The sequence below is a fragment of the Schistocerca nitens genome, chromosome 1 (assembly GCF_023898315.1).
Source record: "Schistocerca nitens isolate TAMUIC-IGC-003100 chromosome 1, iqSchNite1.1, whole genome shotgun sequence".
NCBI lineage: Eukaryota > Metazoa > Arthropoda > Insecta > Orthoptera > Acrididae > Schistocerca > Schistocerca nitens.
In genome coordinates this window covers 629,302,374-629,317,050 of record NC_064614.1, presented here as the reverse complement: position 1 = coordinate 629,317,050, position 14,677 = coordinate 629,302,374, and the positions used below count along the sequence as shown (strand labels likewise).

Sequence of the window (14,677 nt, the reverse complement as noted above, 5' to 3'; positions counted from 1 at the left end):
TTCTAAAACACAAAGAGTAATTAGAAAACATCTTTTACTAAAAATGTTTGTTAATGTTTTTCCATAGTAAATGTGCCACGTAAGACATTCGGAAGAACTCAATTGTACGAGTGTATATCAGTTGGTAGGCTACTCTCTGCCGGTTTAATGACAAAATGTGAGCTCACAAAATATTTTATTACTATTTTTAAGTGCACAAGCTGTAGCAACAGAAATCTGACTGCAGCAGCACGTATAATGGTGTGATATGTGTAATGGGACTAGTTTCTACTTAGGAATCGATATGTTGTACAGTTGTTTTATAGTGCTTTCTGCTTTACATTCTGATAGGAGAGCGTTTGTAAATTAGGCTACCTCTAAGAACTTATATATGTCTTTGTCTGAAAATGGACATAACCGGCCGAAATTAATAACCTGATTACAAATAAAGTTTGCTATCCAAGATCAGAATTATAAGAAAGAAAATATTTCAATTTTAGTATGCAGAAATGTGAGGTTACTGGCAACAGTAGTGCAACTGTGACGTATTGTGTTTGTTTCTATATCGATTTTTCCCTCATCATGGGGTATCTTAGCGTTACCCTTTGTACTTTCTCTTTCTGTAATACGCTGAAGCTCCAAAGAAACTGATATAGCACGCGTTTTCAAATACAGAGAAATGTAAACAGGCAGAATACGGCGCTGCGGTCGGAAAACCCTATATAAGACAACTAGCGTCTGGCAGTCGTTAAATCAGTTACTGCTGCTACAATGGGAGTTTATCAAGGTTTAAGTCAGATTGTACGTGGTGTTATAGTCTCCGCATGAGCAAAGGGACACACCATCTTCGACGTAGAGATGAAGCGGGGATTTTTCCTTACGGCCATTTCATCGGAGATGAGGGTATCATCTGGAGTGCCCCAGGGAAGTGTGGTAGCTCCGCTGTTGTTTTCTATCTACACAATGCAATGTGCGGCTGTTTGCTGATGATACTGTTTTGTACAGGAAGGTGTCGTCGTTGAGTGACTGTAGGAGGATACAAGATGGCTTGGAAAGGATTTGTGATTGGTGTAAAGAATGGCAGCTAACTCTAAATATAGATAAATGTATGTTAATGCAGATGTATAGGAGAAAGAATCCTGTAATGTTTGAATACTCCATTAGTAGTGTACTCTTGACACAGTCACGTCGATTAAATATTAGGGCGTAACATTGCATAGCGATATGAATTGGGACAAGCATGTAACGGCAGTTGTGGGGAAGGCGGATAGTCGTCTTCGATTGATTGGTAGAATTTTGGGAAGATGTGGTTCATCTGTAAAGGAGACCGCTTATAAAACACTAATACGACCTGTTCTTGAGTACTGCTCGAGCGTTTGGGATCCCTATCAGGTCGGATTGAGGGAGGACATAGAATCAATTCAGAGGCGGGCTGATAGATTTGTTACTGGTAGTTTTGATCATGACGCGAATGTTACGGAAATGCTTCAGGAACTCGGGTGGGAGTCTCTAGAGGAAAGGAGGCGCTCTTTTCGTGAATCGCTACTGAGGAAATTTAGAGAATCAGCATTTGAGGCTGACTGCAGTACAATTTTACTGCCGCCAACTTACATTTCGCGGAAAGACCACAAAGATAAGATAAGAGAGATTAGGGCTCGTACAGAGGCATATAGGCAGTCATTTTTCCCTCGTTCTGTTTAGGAGTGGAACAGGGAGAGAAGATGCTAGTTGTGGCACGAGATACCCTCCGCCAAGCACCGTATGGTGGATTGCGGAGTATATATGTAGATGTAGATGTAGATGTAGAGTGTGCCGTTTCAGGAATCCGGTAAAATATCAAACCTCGGACTTCGCTCCTGCCGGAAAAACATCCTGCAAGAAAGGGACCAATGACGACTGAAGAGAATCGTTCCGCAAATTTCTGCAGATTTCAGTGCTGGGCCATCAACAAATGTCAGCGTGCGAACCATTTAACGTAACAGCATCGATATGGGCTTTCGGAGCCGCAGGCCCACTCGTATACCGTTGATGACTGCACGACACAAAGCTTTACACCTCGCCCGGGGCCCGTCAACACCGACATTGGACGGTTGATGACTGGAAGCATTTTGCCTGGTCGGACTAGTCTAGTTTCAAATTGTGTCGAGCGGATGGACGTGTACGGGGTGGATATATCCTCCTGAATCCATGGACCCTGCATGTCGGCAGGGAACTGTTCAAGCTGGCGGATACATTTAGATACGACCCTGGCAGATGACACGTACGTAAGCATCCTCTCCGATCACCTGCATGCGTTCGTGTCCACTGCGCATTCCGACGGACTTCGGGAATTGCAGCAGGACAGTGCTACAGCCCACACGTTCAGAATTGCTACAGAGTGGCTCCAGGAACACTCTTTTGAGTTGAAACACTTCCGCTGGCCACCACACTCCCCAGACATGAATATTATTGAGCATATCTGGGATGCCTTGCAACGTGCTGCTTAGATGAGATCTCGACCCCCATCGTACTATTACGGATTTATGAACAGCCCTGCAGGATTCATGGTGTCAGTACCCTCCAGCACTACTTCAGACACTAGTCGAGTCCATGGCAAGTCGTATTGCGGCACTTGCGCGCGCTCGCGGGGGCTCTACACGATATTAAACAGGTGTACTAGCTCCTCTGGGTCTTCAGTGTACTACTTTTTACACGACTTTTTATTATGCAACGTTTCCAGTGTTTTATATTCATTTTTGTTTCTTATTTTATTTATATTTTAAAGCGCTTTGTCAGCTTTGATATCATCACTTGCCTCTGTCTGCTTACCTACCTCCCCCCTACAGGCTCTCCTTGTAATTTGGCTGTCTCCTACTTACGTGACACATCATGGCGTCTCTCGGCAGTCGTTCTGTGTCATCTCAGGACGCCTGACATGAACGTTCTGGTGATATATGTCGATCTTCTAGATTGTGAGCGAATACAGTACCTATGTTAATACGGTGCTTTATGTTTTTTGACTACTTGTTTTTCAGCATTATTTAGTTTACATAGCATACGTCCCTTTTGAAAGTAGACGAATTGACACTACATTTTTATTTAATTTACTGCTTTTATGAAGTGTGTGGACAATTTCTTTAGGACATGTATGCATTTGATTTGTTGTTCAAGATGCCTATTGGTATGTTCTTCACCATTTGAAAAATTCTGTTCCACTTTGTTGTTTGGTGCTATGTAGATACCACTAGATAATGGTCTAGGGGGCCGGAAAAAGTCATGGTTTAAAATAAAAATACAAGTGCAACTGGTGCCGACATTTTCTTCAGAACCATTACTACAGTTACGGCATCTATATCAAGATGCTCGATATGCCGGACTAGAAAACAGACGTTGAGCGATCACTGTGGAGGACACGGAGGTGCAGCCTAGTCGTCTGGGACTGCGTTGTCTGCACGTGACAGCGTATTAGAGGGGCATCATAGGGGGCCTCCTGTAAGCCGGCTGATCTAATCGATTTATCCTGATCTGTGGGCCACTCGCATCTGACAGTGGCCCGAAGTTGGACCACACGTGATCACTGCAATGGAAGATAGCTGTGTTTGCACCAAGAACATTTTAATTGTTTCACAAATGCGCCTGCCATCCGAAAGCAAGTGATGTATTCCTTGCAACATTCTGTATCATATCGTACCACTGGTCTAGTCTAGTATCATCCGGACCAGCGAATATCCCATCCCACACGATAGGCTGCACTTGGAGTGGTGCTGCGACCAGGAAGCATAGACCGCCGACCGCCGATGAATGGCGTCGCATTGTGGTCAGCGATAAATCACGACTCTGCAGTCTCCGGATAACTAACGACGGCACGTGTGGCCGCAATCTGGATAGAGTTCCCCTTCTACACACTGAAACGCTGAAGTTCTATTTTCATTCCTCCTCATCTTCTGGTGCTCCATTTTATTTTATTTTTTTTAAGTGGTGTATATTACTCGATTTTTAATATTCACGGGTGCTTAATAATTCCATGGGAATTCCTGGAGGGAAGCGGTTTTCTTTCCGAGAAGCACTATTAAGAAAATTTAAAGAACTGGTATTTTATGCTGACTGCCCAACGATTCTACTGCCGCCTACATACATTGTGCATTTGATGCTAAATGCGCCGATGCTAGAAATCGATTCTTACAAAATGCTCAGATAACAGTTAGTTCTGTATTCAAAGATTATTCGGTCGTGCGGACCTCAACCTGCCCTAGATTTCCGGAAAGCGTTTGACATGGTGCCCCACTGCAGGATGTTAACGAAGGTATATGGAATACGTTCACAGGTATGTGAGTGGCTTGAAGACTTCCTAAGTACTAGAACCCAATATGTTACCTCGGCGGCGAATGTTCTTCAGAGACAAGGGTTCCGTTGTGTACGCCAGGATGTCGAAGTTGAATGACTGTAGGAAGATACGACTTAGACAGAATTTCTAGGAGGTTTCATGAATGGCAACTAGCACTAAATGTGGGAAAATGTAAGTTAATGCAGATGAGTCGGAATAAAAAACCTGTAATGTTCGGTTACAATATTACTAGGGCTCTCTTTCACACAGTCAAGCCGTTTAAACACCTGGGCGTAACATTCCAAAGTGATATGTAATTGAAGGAGCACGTGAGAACTGTGGTAGGGAAGGCGAATGGTCCATTTCGGATTATTGGGAGAACTTTAGGGAAGAGTGGTTCATCTATAAAGGAGACCGCATATAGGACGTTAGTGCGACATATTCTTGAATACTGCTGGAGTGTTTGGGATCAATACCATATCGAACTGAAGGACGACATCGAAGAACTTAGAGACAGGCTGCTAGATTTGTTACCGGTAGTTCCAAACAACATGTAAGTGTTAAGAGATGCTTCAGGGATTCCATGGGAATTCCTGGAGGGAAGGCAATGTTCTTTCCGAGAAGCACTATTGGGAAAATTTAAAGAACTGGTTTTTATGCTGATTGTCCAACGATTCTACTGCCGCCAACATACATTGTGCATAAGGAGCACGAATAGAAGATTCGACAAATTAGAGCTCATACGGAGGCATATAGACAGTCGTTTCTCCCTCTGTCTATTTGCGAGCAGAACAGGAAAGGAAATGACTAGTAGCGATACAGGGTACCCTCTGCCACGAACCGTAGGTGGACTGTGGTGTATCTATGTAGATGTAGATGTAGATGTAGACGTAGAGGCAGGCCGGCCACTGTGGTCGAATGGTTCTAGGCGCTTCAGTCCGGAACCACGCTCCTGGTACGGTCGCAGGTTCGAATTCTGCCTCGGGCGTGGATATGTGTGATGTCCTTAGGTTAGTTAGGTTTACGTAGTTCTAAGTCTAGGGCACTGATGACCTCAGATGTTAAGTCCCATAGTGCTCAGAGCCATTTGAACCATTTTGTAGAGGAAGATGTAGATACTTATTAAACTAATGGCCAGAGTTCTTACATACAGGGCAACGAACTGCAAAAATATGTGCATGGTGTGGCTGATTTCTTGTACATGTTTCTCTACGACAGAGTTCGTAATCTGTACAGTCGTAGTTCACTTGTTTCTTTTGTGGAACAAAATATTCATTATCACAATTTGTCATTTGCTTCCGATACTCAGTATTCCGTTTTCGTTTCCGCTTGCGACGGTTAACTGTTCTGGCCACGTAGATAATGGTCGGATGCATATTTATATAAAGTTCACCAGGAACGCGGCTGTAAACAGCTTGAAATGGTATTAATTGAGGGTCTTGTCTTAAATGTTGAAGCAAACTGTTGGTTTGCAGCATATACCAAGCAAAGTAACGAACCCGGGTCAGAATCCATTGGCACACTCTGCTTTGCATGACCCCCCCATTCAGGTTCAAAACTCTTTCATTGTTGTTGCGACTGGACGATAACCTTCTGACCCTTCCTACCTACTGAGACATTGTTGAGCTTCATATCTTTCTCCACAATGTTCCAAGTTAGGCAAAAATATTACATGTTCCACACGATCAAATGCTTTCCTTAAATCACGGATAATACTTACTGTCCTCATCATTTAACTGTGATGTTACTTAGACATAAAAAAGTAAATTTCATTTAATGTTGTTATATCTGTCCCAAGAGCAAACCGCGAGTCTGACCGCAGATTATGTGAGCTGAAATATGCCACTAGTGTCCCATTCATTACTTCAAAATTCAAAACCTTCTGACTAAACCGGTAAAAATATGGCCGGTAACTGTTCATATTATCTCTTTCACACTATTCATTAACCAGTTTGACTAACGAGTCTTTCAGGTAATTCCATGCAATATCCACCGCACAAGAATACTGTCTCCGCTAGCCAGAAAACTCTACTGGCCAGCGTGACGTAATCATGCACTGCCATCGACATTTAAAGACGTGCATCGCGGCTGATCAACCTAGAAGACGTTTCGCAGCGTTTGGCGTTTAAATGGCGTTTTCCTCGAGGCATGGTGTTCTCCGTGGAACGTTAAGTGCGGTGAGTAGACGAATGCGTTTCAGGCAGTGGCTCCTGAATGACTGAAGAGGTGTGCTGGATGCTATGGCTGTTCACCGGTTTTGGTTATTCAGCACTGAGTTGGATAGCGAACTGGCAGCTGTGGCCAACATGTCTACGAATACAACATAACTGACAGCGGCCGATGGCAGCAACCCGAAGTCGCTTACGGCAATTCTGTCTGGTGGCTGATGTTTAGCGTCAGTCGATGTACGTTTGATACGACCTTTAACAGGACATGACATGCGCCAGTTCACGATCCACTGTAGCTCTTTTTTATCATATGAAGGTGACGTACGTATAAGTTTCCGTTACAACTATATTACAAGTTGGAGTGGTGAAAATATTAATGTTTTTAGCTTAAGCATTTGCTGTGCCTTTATTAGAAACCTGCAGCCGGTCCATAAAATACCGTTGCGCTGTGAAATAAACTAACATACGAAATTTCAACCTGAAGATTTCAACAGCCCTCATTAACAGAATTTGAACAGATAATATTATATTTAGTCCGTAATTTATTTAATTTCAAGTAGCCGTTTACTTCCTGTCCAAATTTGATGTATTACTGTGCCTACAAGTAAATGTAAACGTTTGTGTTCTCTTGGATGATATGTCCTTGTAATGGTGTTTTAACAACGTTGCTGTGTTTGGCGTTCTCGAAGACAGGTTTAGTAAAGTTTTGTGAATGAAGTTATTGATGAAGGCATAGTTTTCAGTAATCGTTTTAAAAGTGTGCAGTACGTAAATATGAAACTACACAACCCCAGCCATCCTTTAGAAATAGGACATAATTAATTTAGGTTCTTTAAGCAAGTATTTTTAGCAAACGATAAGACTTGATCTCAAAATAACTCTGTTTTAAATTATCTAAGGCCTCAACTCGTTCTTACTAAGTAAAAAAATTTACACTGATAACTTGTTAGTTCTAAACAATATACGTTGTTATGGACTGACACACATTTTTATAATTTGTAAATTAAAACCATACAAAGTATGAGTTTCACAGATATACCAGTTTAGAGTACTGCTGTCTAACCTTGTAAATGTAACATCCTTATGTGTTTCATTAAGGAAACCACAAGATACTTATTTCCTCCTAAAACGGATACGCTTGGCGACGCGTAGCTAAGTTCTTTATTGCATATCAAAAGTTGGTAGGGTCGTCTCCAAGACCATTCACATCGTTTGAGATCAAAATTTGCCATGCCACCTTATCAAGTGACTTTCATACAATCGGTAAATGTACGTGCAAGAACATTGGAGTATTACCAAAGTATGTTATTAAACACAAACTTACATATTTACCTAATCATATGATGCGTATCATGATTAGATGCCATGGTTGTTGTTTGAAAGACATGTGACACATGTTCATGGTCTTGTCCACGTGAAAATCACTGCTTTGCTGAAACTGTCCAAATTCTGTCTAAAAAACCGTACATGTAATATAATCTAACTGGAAATATATTCCGTTGACAGATTTGTAAATAAAGTGGAACGAAATCTGGGAAAATGTAGTACTTTGAATTCTTTCTAAACATAAAAGTCTCCAAGGTATCCAAAGAATACAATTCATATCATATAATGTAAAAGCAAGTAGGTAGTGGTAATTGTTGCAGTTTTTACCCATCCTTAGAATATTTTTGCAAGGATATTGGACGAGTTGTGGCATCACAGTCGAAGGAAAAAAAAGCTGCTTGGTATACAGAGGGATTTATATACTGGGTGATCAAAAAGTCAGTATAAATTTGAAAACTGAATAAATCACGGAATAATTTAGATAGAGAGGTACAAACTGACACACATGCTTGGAATGACATGGAGTTTTATTAGAACCAAAAAAATACAAACGTTAAAAAAACGTCCGACAGATGGCGCTTCATCTGATGAGAACAGCAATATTTAGCATAACAAAGTAAGACAAAGCAAAGATGATGTTCTTTACAGGAAATGCTCAATATGTCCACCATCATTCCTCAACAATAGCTGTAGTCCAGGAATAATGTTGTGAACAGCACTGTAAAGCATGTCCAGAGTTATGGTGAGGCATTGGCGTCGGATGTTGTCTTTCAGCATCCCTAGAGATGTCGGTCGATCACGATACACTTGCGACTTCAGGTAACCCCAAAGCCAATAATCGCACGGACTGAGATCTGGGGACCTGGGAAGCCAAGATGACGAAAGTGGCGGCTGAGCACACGAGCATCACCGAACGACGCACGCAAGAGATCTTTCACTTGTCTAGCAGTACTTTGTTCTTTTTTTTTTGGTTCTTATAAAACCCCATGTCATTCCTAGCATGTGTGTCAATTTTTACCTCTCTATCTACATTATTCCGTGGTTTATTAAGTTTTCAAATTTATACTGACTTTTTGATCACCCCGTACTTACAGGTCTAGTACTGGCAATAGTGAGCGGTGATAGCTATACTGCGATTAGCCTGAAGAAATTTAGCGAAAGGGTTGGTGACCCAAATCAGACTGGTCGGATGAAGACTGGAGCCACTATCCTCCCGAAAACAAGGTAGTCTGTTTTAAACAGTGCAAACTCTTTCCGTTTATCGCTAGTGGAAAATACTGTATTGCAAACATGTTATTTTATAACGTACAAAATCAGTAATACGTTATTCATTCGTTCGTCGAGGTACCTCCACAAATGCCAGTAGAAGAGGAAAATATAATAGGCTTACAAAAGCTTGTGCAACTGAATCCCTGCACGACACAGCACATGGTGGGTTTGCGAAGGTCTAAAGAAATGAATACAGAAAGAAATGAGAACCACATCAAACGAGCCAAATGACAGAGTAGTATGAGAAAAAAAAATGGTGCTAGAAGTGCTGTCCACGCGTGTTGTGCTGGGCGACCCTCGCAGCGAGCGGCGGCTGCTGGGACGCGTCCCGCGAGGCACGGGCCGCCGCTGCCGCTCGCGCTAACTGCGCGCCGGAAATGGCAGCCCGTGTTACGAGCGGAAGTTATTTCTAGCGGTCGTGTGATTCCGTCCGTCGATCTCGCGAATCGATTCCCGGGTCGCATCAAACAAAAATTCGAGTCGTCCGCGGCTGCCCCTCGCTTCTCCCCGCTGCCCTCCGAAAAGCAATCTGCGAAACAAAAGCCGCAAGCGGCCCCACAAAGACCCGCCGGCTGTAATTGCCGTCGCGCAGGTTGGCCGCGCCGCGGCGCCACTGTCGCGACTAATCGACGTCGCTGCACGCAGTGGCGATCACAGAAGCGCTGCGCGACGGGACTGTTTTTCCAGCTCGGCGAGCAAACGGCCAAAGGCGGCTCCCGCACAATTGTGCCAAGTCGGTGAAAAGCAACGTCCGCGCGTCGGCAGACTGTGACTCCTCTCTGCGCAGCAGGTAAGGCTGCGCCAGCATCACCCTGCTAACGGCCACGAATAAATTTGTTTGCAGAGCAGGGGGACTGACAACGAAAGAGCGAAGAGACGCGACATCAATTGGTTAACTCATTCATCGACTAGGGCCGTTCCAATATTACTTTTGGTCGAATCCGTAATATCGGTAGTTGTATCAGGTAATTTCGTAAACTCTCAAGAAGTATCACAGTATCTCTACCAAAAGCACCACAAGCTGCTAGGGAATCGTACTCTCTCAGCACTAGTTTAATAAGAAACTGTATGCAATATCCGTGCGCTGTTCAGAAATTACAAGTGCAGAAGTGAAACTTACATATCATGCGTAGACGCCGTTAATCATATCATATTTGCGCAACATACAGAGTAGCCGGCCGCTCTGGCCGAGCGGTTCTAGACGCTTCAGTCCGGAACCGCGCTGCTGCTGCAGTGGCAGGTTCGAATCCTGCCTCGGGCATGGATGTGTGTAATGTCCTTAGGTTAGTTAGGTTTACGTAGTTCCAAGTCTAGGGGACTGATGACTTCAGATGTTAGTGCTTAGAGCCATTTGAACCAACATACAGAGTGGTCAGAAACAGTTGAAGGGTTTTGGAGGGTAGTTTGTGTTGAGGAGCAACTGTTAAGAAAGAAATTCGATACTTTGTGCAGTTTCCGAGTTAATTAGCATTGAAATGAGCCAACTGAGCTGCTGCGCTCACAGATTGAAGCAGCGCGCCAGAGATCGTGTAAGCATCGAGCCTGAGGCAAGGGCTGAGCAGTCTCGAGCGCTATCATTTACGCTCTGACAACAAGTGATACTGATTGTATCTGGTTGGCCGCTTCCATCTGCTCGTGCAACGGCCTGATTGTTTGAATTCAATACTAATTAATTCGGAACCGCATCTAGCTTCGATTATTTTCCAAAATATTGTTTCTCATTATGAATGAAACAGACACATCACTAATGTAATATGTGATTTATTATCTGTATCACGAACCGCTTTCCGGCTGTTTCACCATCGTCAGGTACAAAGATAAGTATTTGGTAGACAGAAATTTTGTTCGATCAAAAATTCTAAACTAGTGCTTGGGTGGGTACATGTAATTTTATACACACTACTCTACAAGCCAACGAGCACTGTAGACTCGGAAGTCGGACGCTACAACGTCTCAATGTTAAATCCTTCTAAGTACCTCCGTTTTTACATCTACATCTACATTTATACTCCGCAAGCCACCCAACGGTGTGTGGCGGAGGGCACTTAACGTGCCACTGTCATTACCTCCCTTTCCTGTTTCAGTCGCGTATGGTTCGCGGGAAGAACGACTGACTGAAAGCCTCCGTGCGCGCTCTAATCTCTCTAATTTTACATTCGTGATCTCCTCGGGAGGTATAAGTAGGGGGAAGCAATATATTCGATACCTCATCCAGAAACGCACCCTCTCGAAACATGGCGAGCAAGCTACACCGCGATGCAGAGCGCCTCTCTTGCAGAGTCTGCCACTTGAGTGTATTAAACATCTCCGTAACGCTATCACGGTTACCAAATAACCCTGTGACGAAACGCGCCGCTCTTCTTTGGATCTTCTCTATCTCCTCCGTCAACCCGATCTGGTACGGATCCCACACTGATGAGCAATACTCAAGTATAGGTCGAACGAGTGTTTTGTAAGCCACCTCCTTTGTTGATGGACTACATTTTCTAAGCACTCTCCCAATGAATCTCAACCTGGTACCCGCCTTACCAACAATTAATTTTATATGATCATTCCACTTCAAATCGTTCCGCACGCATACTCCCAGATATTTTACAGAAGTAACTGCTACCAGTGTTTGTTCCGCTATCATATAATATGTGGAGACAGTTCGAGTATAAAGAACGCCATGTTTTTCATTCACCTTCCTGTGGTTCAGCTGGTTGTCAAATCTAGCGTGCAGTGAATCTGCTTATCAGAGTAACCATTCTGCTTGAACGCGAGCTTCAGCTGTTCAAATTTTCTGCCAAGTGTTAGTGTCAGAGATCGTGTCTCTTCTTCGAGCCACATCGTAAGCCACTCTTTGAATTGATGATGGGGAATGCAGCTCATTGCATGCAGATGACGGTTGGTGTGGGTGGATTTCCGTTAAACATTGCATCGTAGTGTTCCATCACTCTTCTCATAACACATTCCATCCAAGAAGGGGAGCTTACCCGTCACTTTCAACTTCCATCGTTAATTACACTTGTTTCTGTGTCAACTGCGTCCTTATGTAGCACCTCATATGCTCCCGTGATTTATCAGTTTTGGCCTCTCGTTGCTTTCCTCTGCCTACATGCATTGTGTAGGGGCAGTTGTAATTACTTAGAGCTTGCATATGCTCAAATAAGGAGTATTTTGGAAAGAATCGTGAAAAACAGAAAATAGAGAAGTATAACGACTGACTAAAGATTCTGCTAAGCAGGTCTCGTGATACAGTACAGTAACTAGTAATATTGGAAGCGCGAGATGACGAAGTGTGGAAGAAAAATAGCACTGAAGTGCAAGTTGTGTAGTTAAGACCTGACAGTAGCTTTAGTGGACACTAAGAGGACAGTGAAAGTGTTCCGTCGTATCGTACAAGTTGCAATAATCAATTGGTGGAGCGAAAAATTCGCTTGTCACCGCACATAACACACCTCCTGAAATGCGGCAAGGCCCTTGGTGAGCCTGTTTCCATTCTTTGATAATCGGTACTTCCACAAATCGAGAGGAATTGAATAATTTTAACAGGATGCGTATTATTACAGTGTAGGGATGTGCTGAGTTCACTTCCTTTCTCCTTAATTTTCTTACAAGCTAACTTGGCACTGGGAACTTTCAATTGCTTTCTGGGCCTACTTTAACAGCGACGAGTGCTTTGAAGATGAGACGCGTCATATTGCGAGCCAAGGGGGGAGGGGAGGGGGGGATGGCTCTCTGGCCCCTTGCAGAAACGGTAGGTGAGGCACCCGCCTCATATCCTCCTGTCCAATGGATGAAATTCACTTGTCGCATGGAGCGCTGGCAGACAAGCCATTGTCTATGGGCAGCTGACAAAAACAAGCCTTCGTTCCAAAAATGGAACTCTGTCAGTGGGCGACAGGTACTGGCACCTTGTGAAATAAAATACTTGGGGATTTAAACATTTCTTGGCGTTCATAAAAAACTTGAAAACAGCGCTGACCTACTTCACGGATGGGCGCTGTAGCAAGGTTGGCTACTTGTCTCATAGCAGGCTTTTTACATTTTCACAGGACTTATAATGCGAAGTTAGCTGATGGCAGAATGAGCGTCACCTGGCGTGTTAGTTGTGACGTCATGTGGACGTAAAACACGGTAGCAAACTTTTTAGAAAATAACGGAATAAATGTGACCCATTGTCCTGTTGCCGTTTCGGCATTTTTGTGCGCACAATCTTGCATATGAAAATGTTCCACCATTCAGCGGCGCTGACAGCTTTTTAGAGGGTTAGTGGACATGTAGCGTTCGTGGGAAGGTAGCAGTGTGCTTGGTTTTTAGACGCGAAATACGTAATCTCTCGGGAGGCGTGGATTTGGAAAGGTGTCGCTTGGAAGACGAGGAGACTAGATTGGAGCTGCATTCACAAGTCATGGAATCGCTGTGTCTCTGTTCTGCTCATAATTCGGTGAAGATTTTGGGAAGTATCGCTTACTTCTCTGGTATGTTATGGAAACCGAAAGTATCATAGTTCAACTGCAAGAGAGCTGCCACTGGCTCATTTAATTCTGGAGGATCTTTGGATGCTGGTTCCAGAAAAACTGTCATTGTGATCACCATAATAAGGCTTTCTCTGAGTCTATCTCACAGAATTAGATCTGAGCTCTGATGCAATTCCTCCACGTTCAGTTAATTCCCAAAGTCCGCAGCTCGTGGTCTAGTGGCCAGCCTTGCTTCCTCTGGAGCACAGTTTCCCGTGTGCGATTCCCGGCCGGGTTGGGGATTTTCTCCGCTCGGGGACCAGGTGTTTGCGTTGTCCGCATCATTTCATCATCGTTCATGAAAGAGGCGAGACTGGACTGTGTACAGATTGGGAATTTGTACGGGAGCTGATAACCGTGCAATTGAGCGCCCTACAAACCACAAATCATCATCATTGCCAACTCAGAGTGTTAGCTACTATGGAGCATCTTTTAATCTTCTAGCAAACGTAATTTTGTTTTACTGCGTTAACTTTCACATGTTTTGATAGTAAATCATAACGTTATTTAAATATTGTGTTCATTATCACAACCAGTTCCTTGACATGATAGTATTATGTCAATTATGCGCCTTCAGATTCCTTGCTAGGGCCAGTCAATCAAAGTATTAGTAAATCCGTCGGGCACGCTGAATTTAACACTGGGTCGCATAGGCGTTCCTGCTCCTTGATTAATCTCAGATGTAGACAGATTTCGCATTTCTCTCTCGCCCTTTCCGGTACTGCATGAGCACACTGCAGTTCACATACAACTCAAAACCGCTTTAAAATATGCGTGCCGTCTGTGAATCACAAAGTTACCTTTATTTGTGGTACAGTTAACAATTGCTTTAACGTTTTAAAATAAAGATTAACGTCTTATACGTATATATTTCACTGTTTTCTTCGGACAACTGATCGTTTACGAAAATATGCTGTACCAGTGTTCATAGGAATGTGAAAAAAAGGAACACTGAATTAAACAAAAAATTTTGTGTATATTTATTTTGTATAACACGTCTTACAAATAACACAAACTTGTTTTAAATGTCGAAAATGACGGTTAAAGCAAGCCAACAGTTTCTCGTCGTCGCAGGGTCTTGCTCTACTATGACACTGGTAATTATTTTATCGTCAGACAGTGCTTGATTG

The 14,677-nt window shown here is 43.3% G+C and overlaps 1 protein-coding gene across 1 annotated transcript in view; it reads right to left on the bottom strand.

The window, feature by feature from the left end:
- The window catches only part of LOC126191595 (uncharacterized), a 248,516-nt gene extending 234,902 nt beyond the window's left edge, over positions 1 to 13,614 (bottom strand). The window contains exon 1 of the mRNA XM_049932541.1: positions 13,502 to 13,614. Within this exon, the coding sequence (XP_049788498.1) occupies positions 13,502 to 13,614 (113 nt within the window). The remainder of the gene's footprint in view (positions 1 to 13,501) is intronic.
- Positions 13,615 to 14,677: the final 1,063 nt, after the last annotated feature.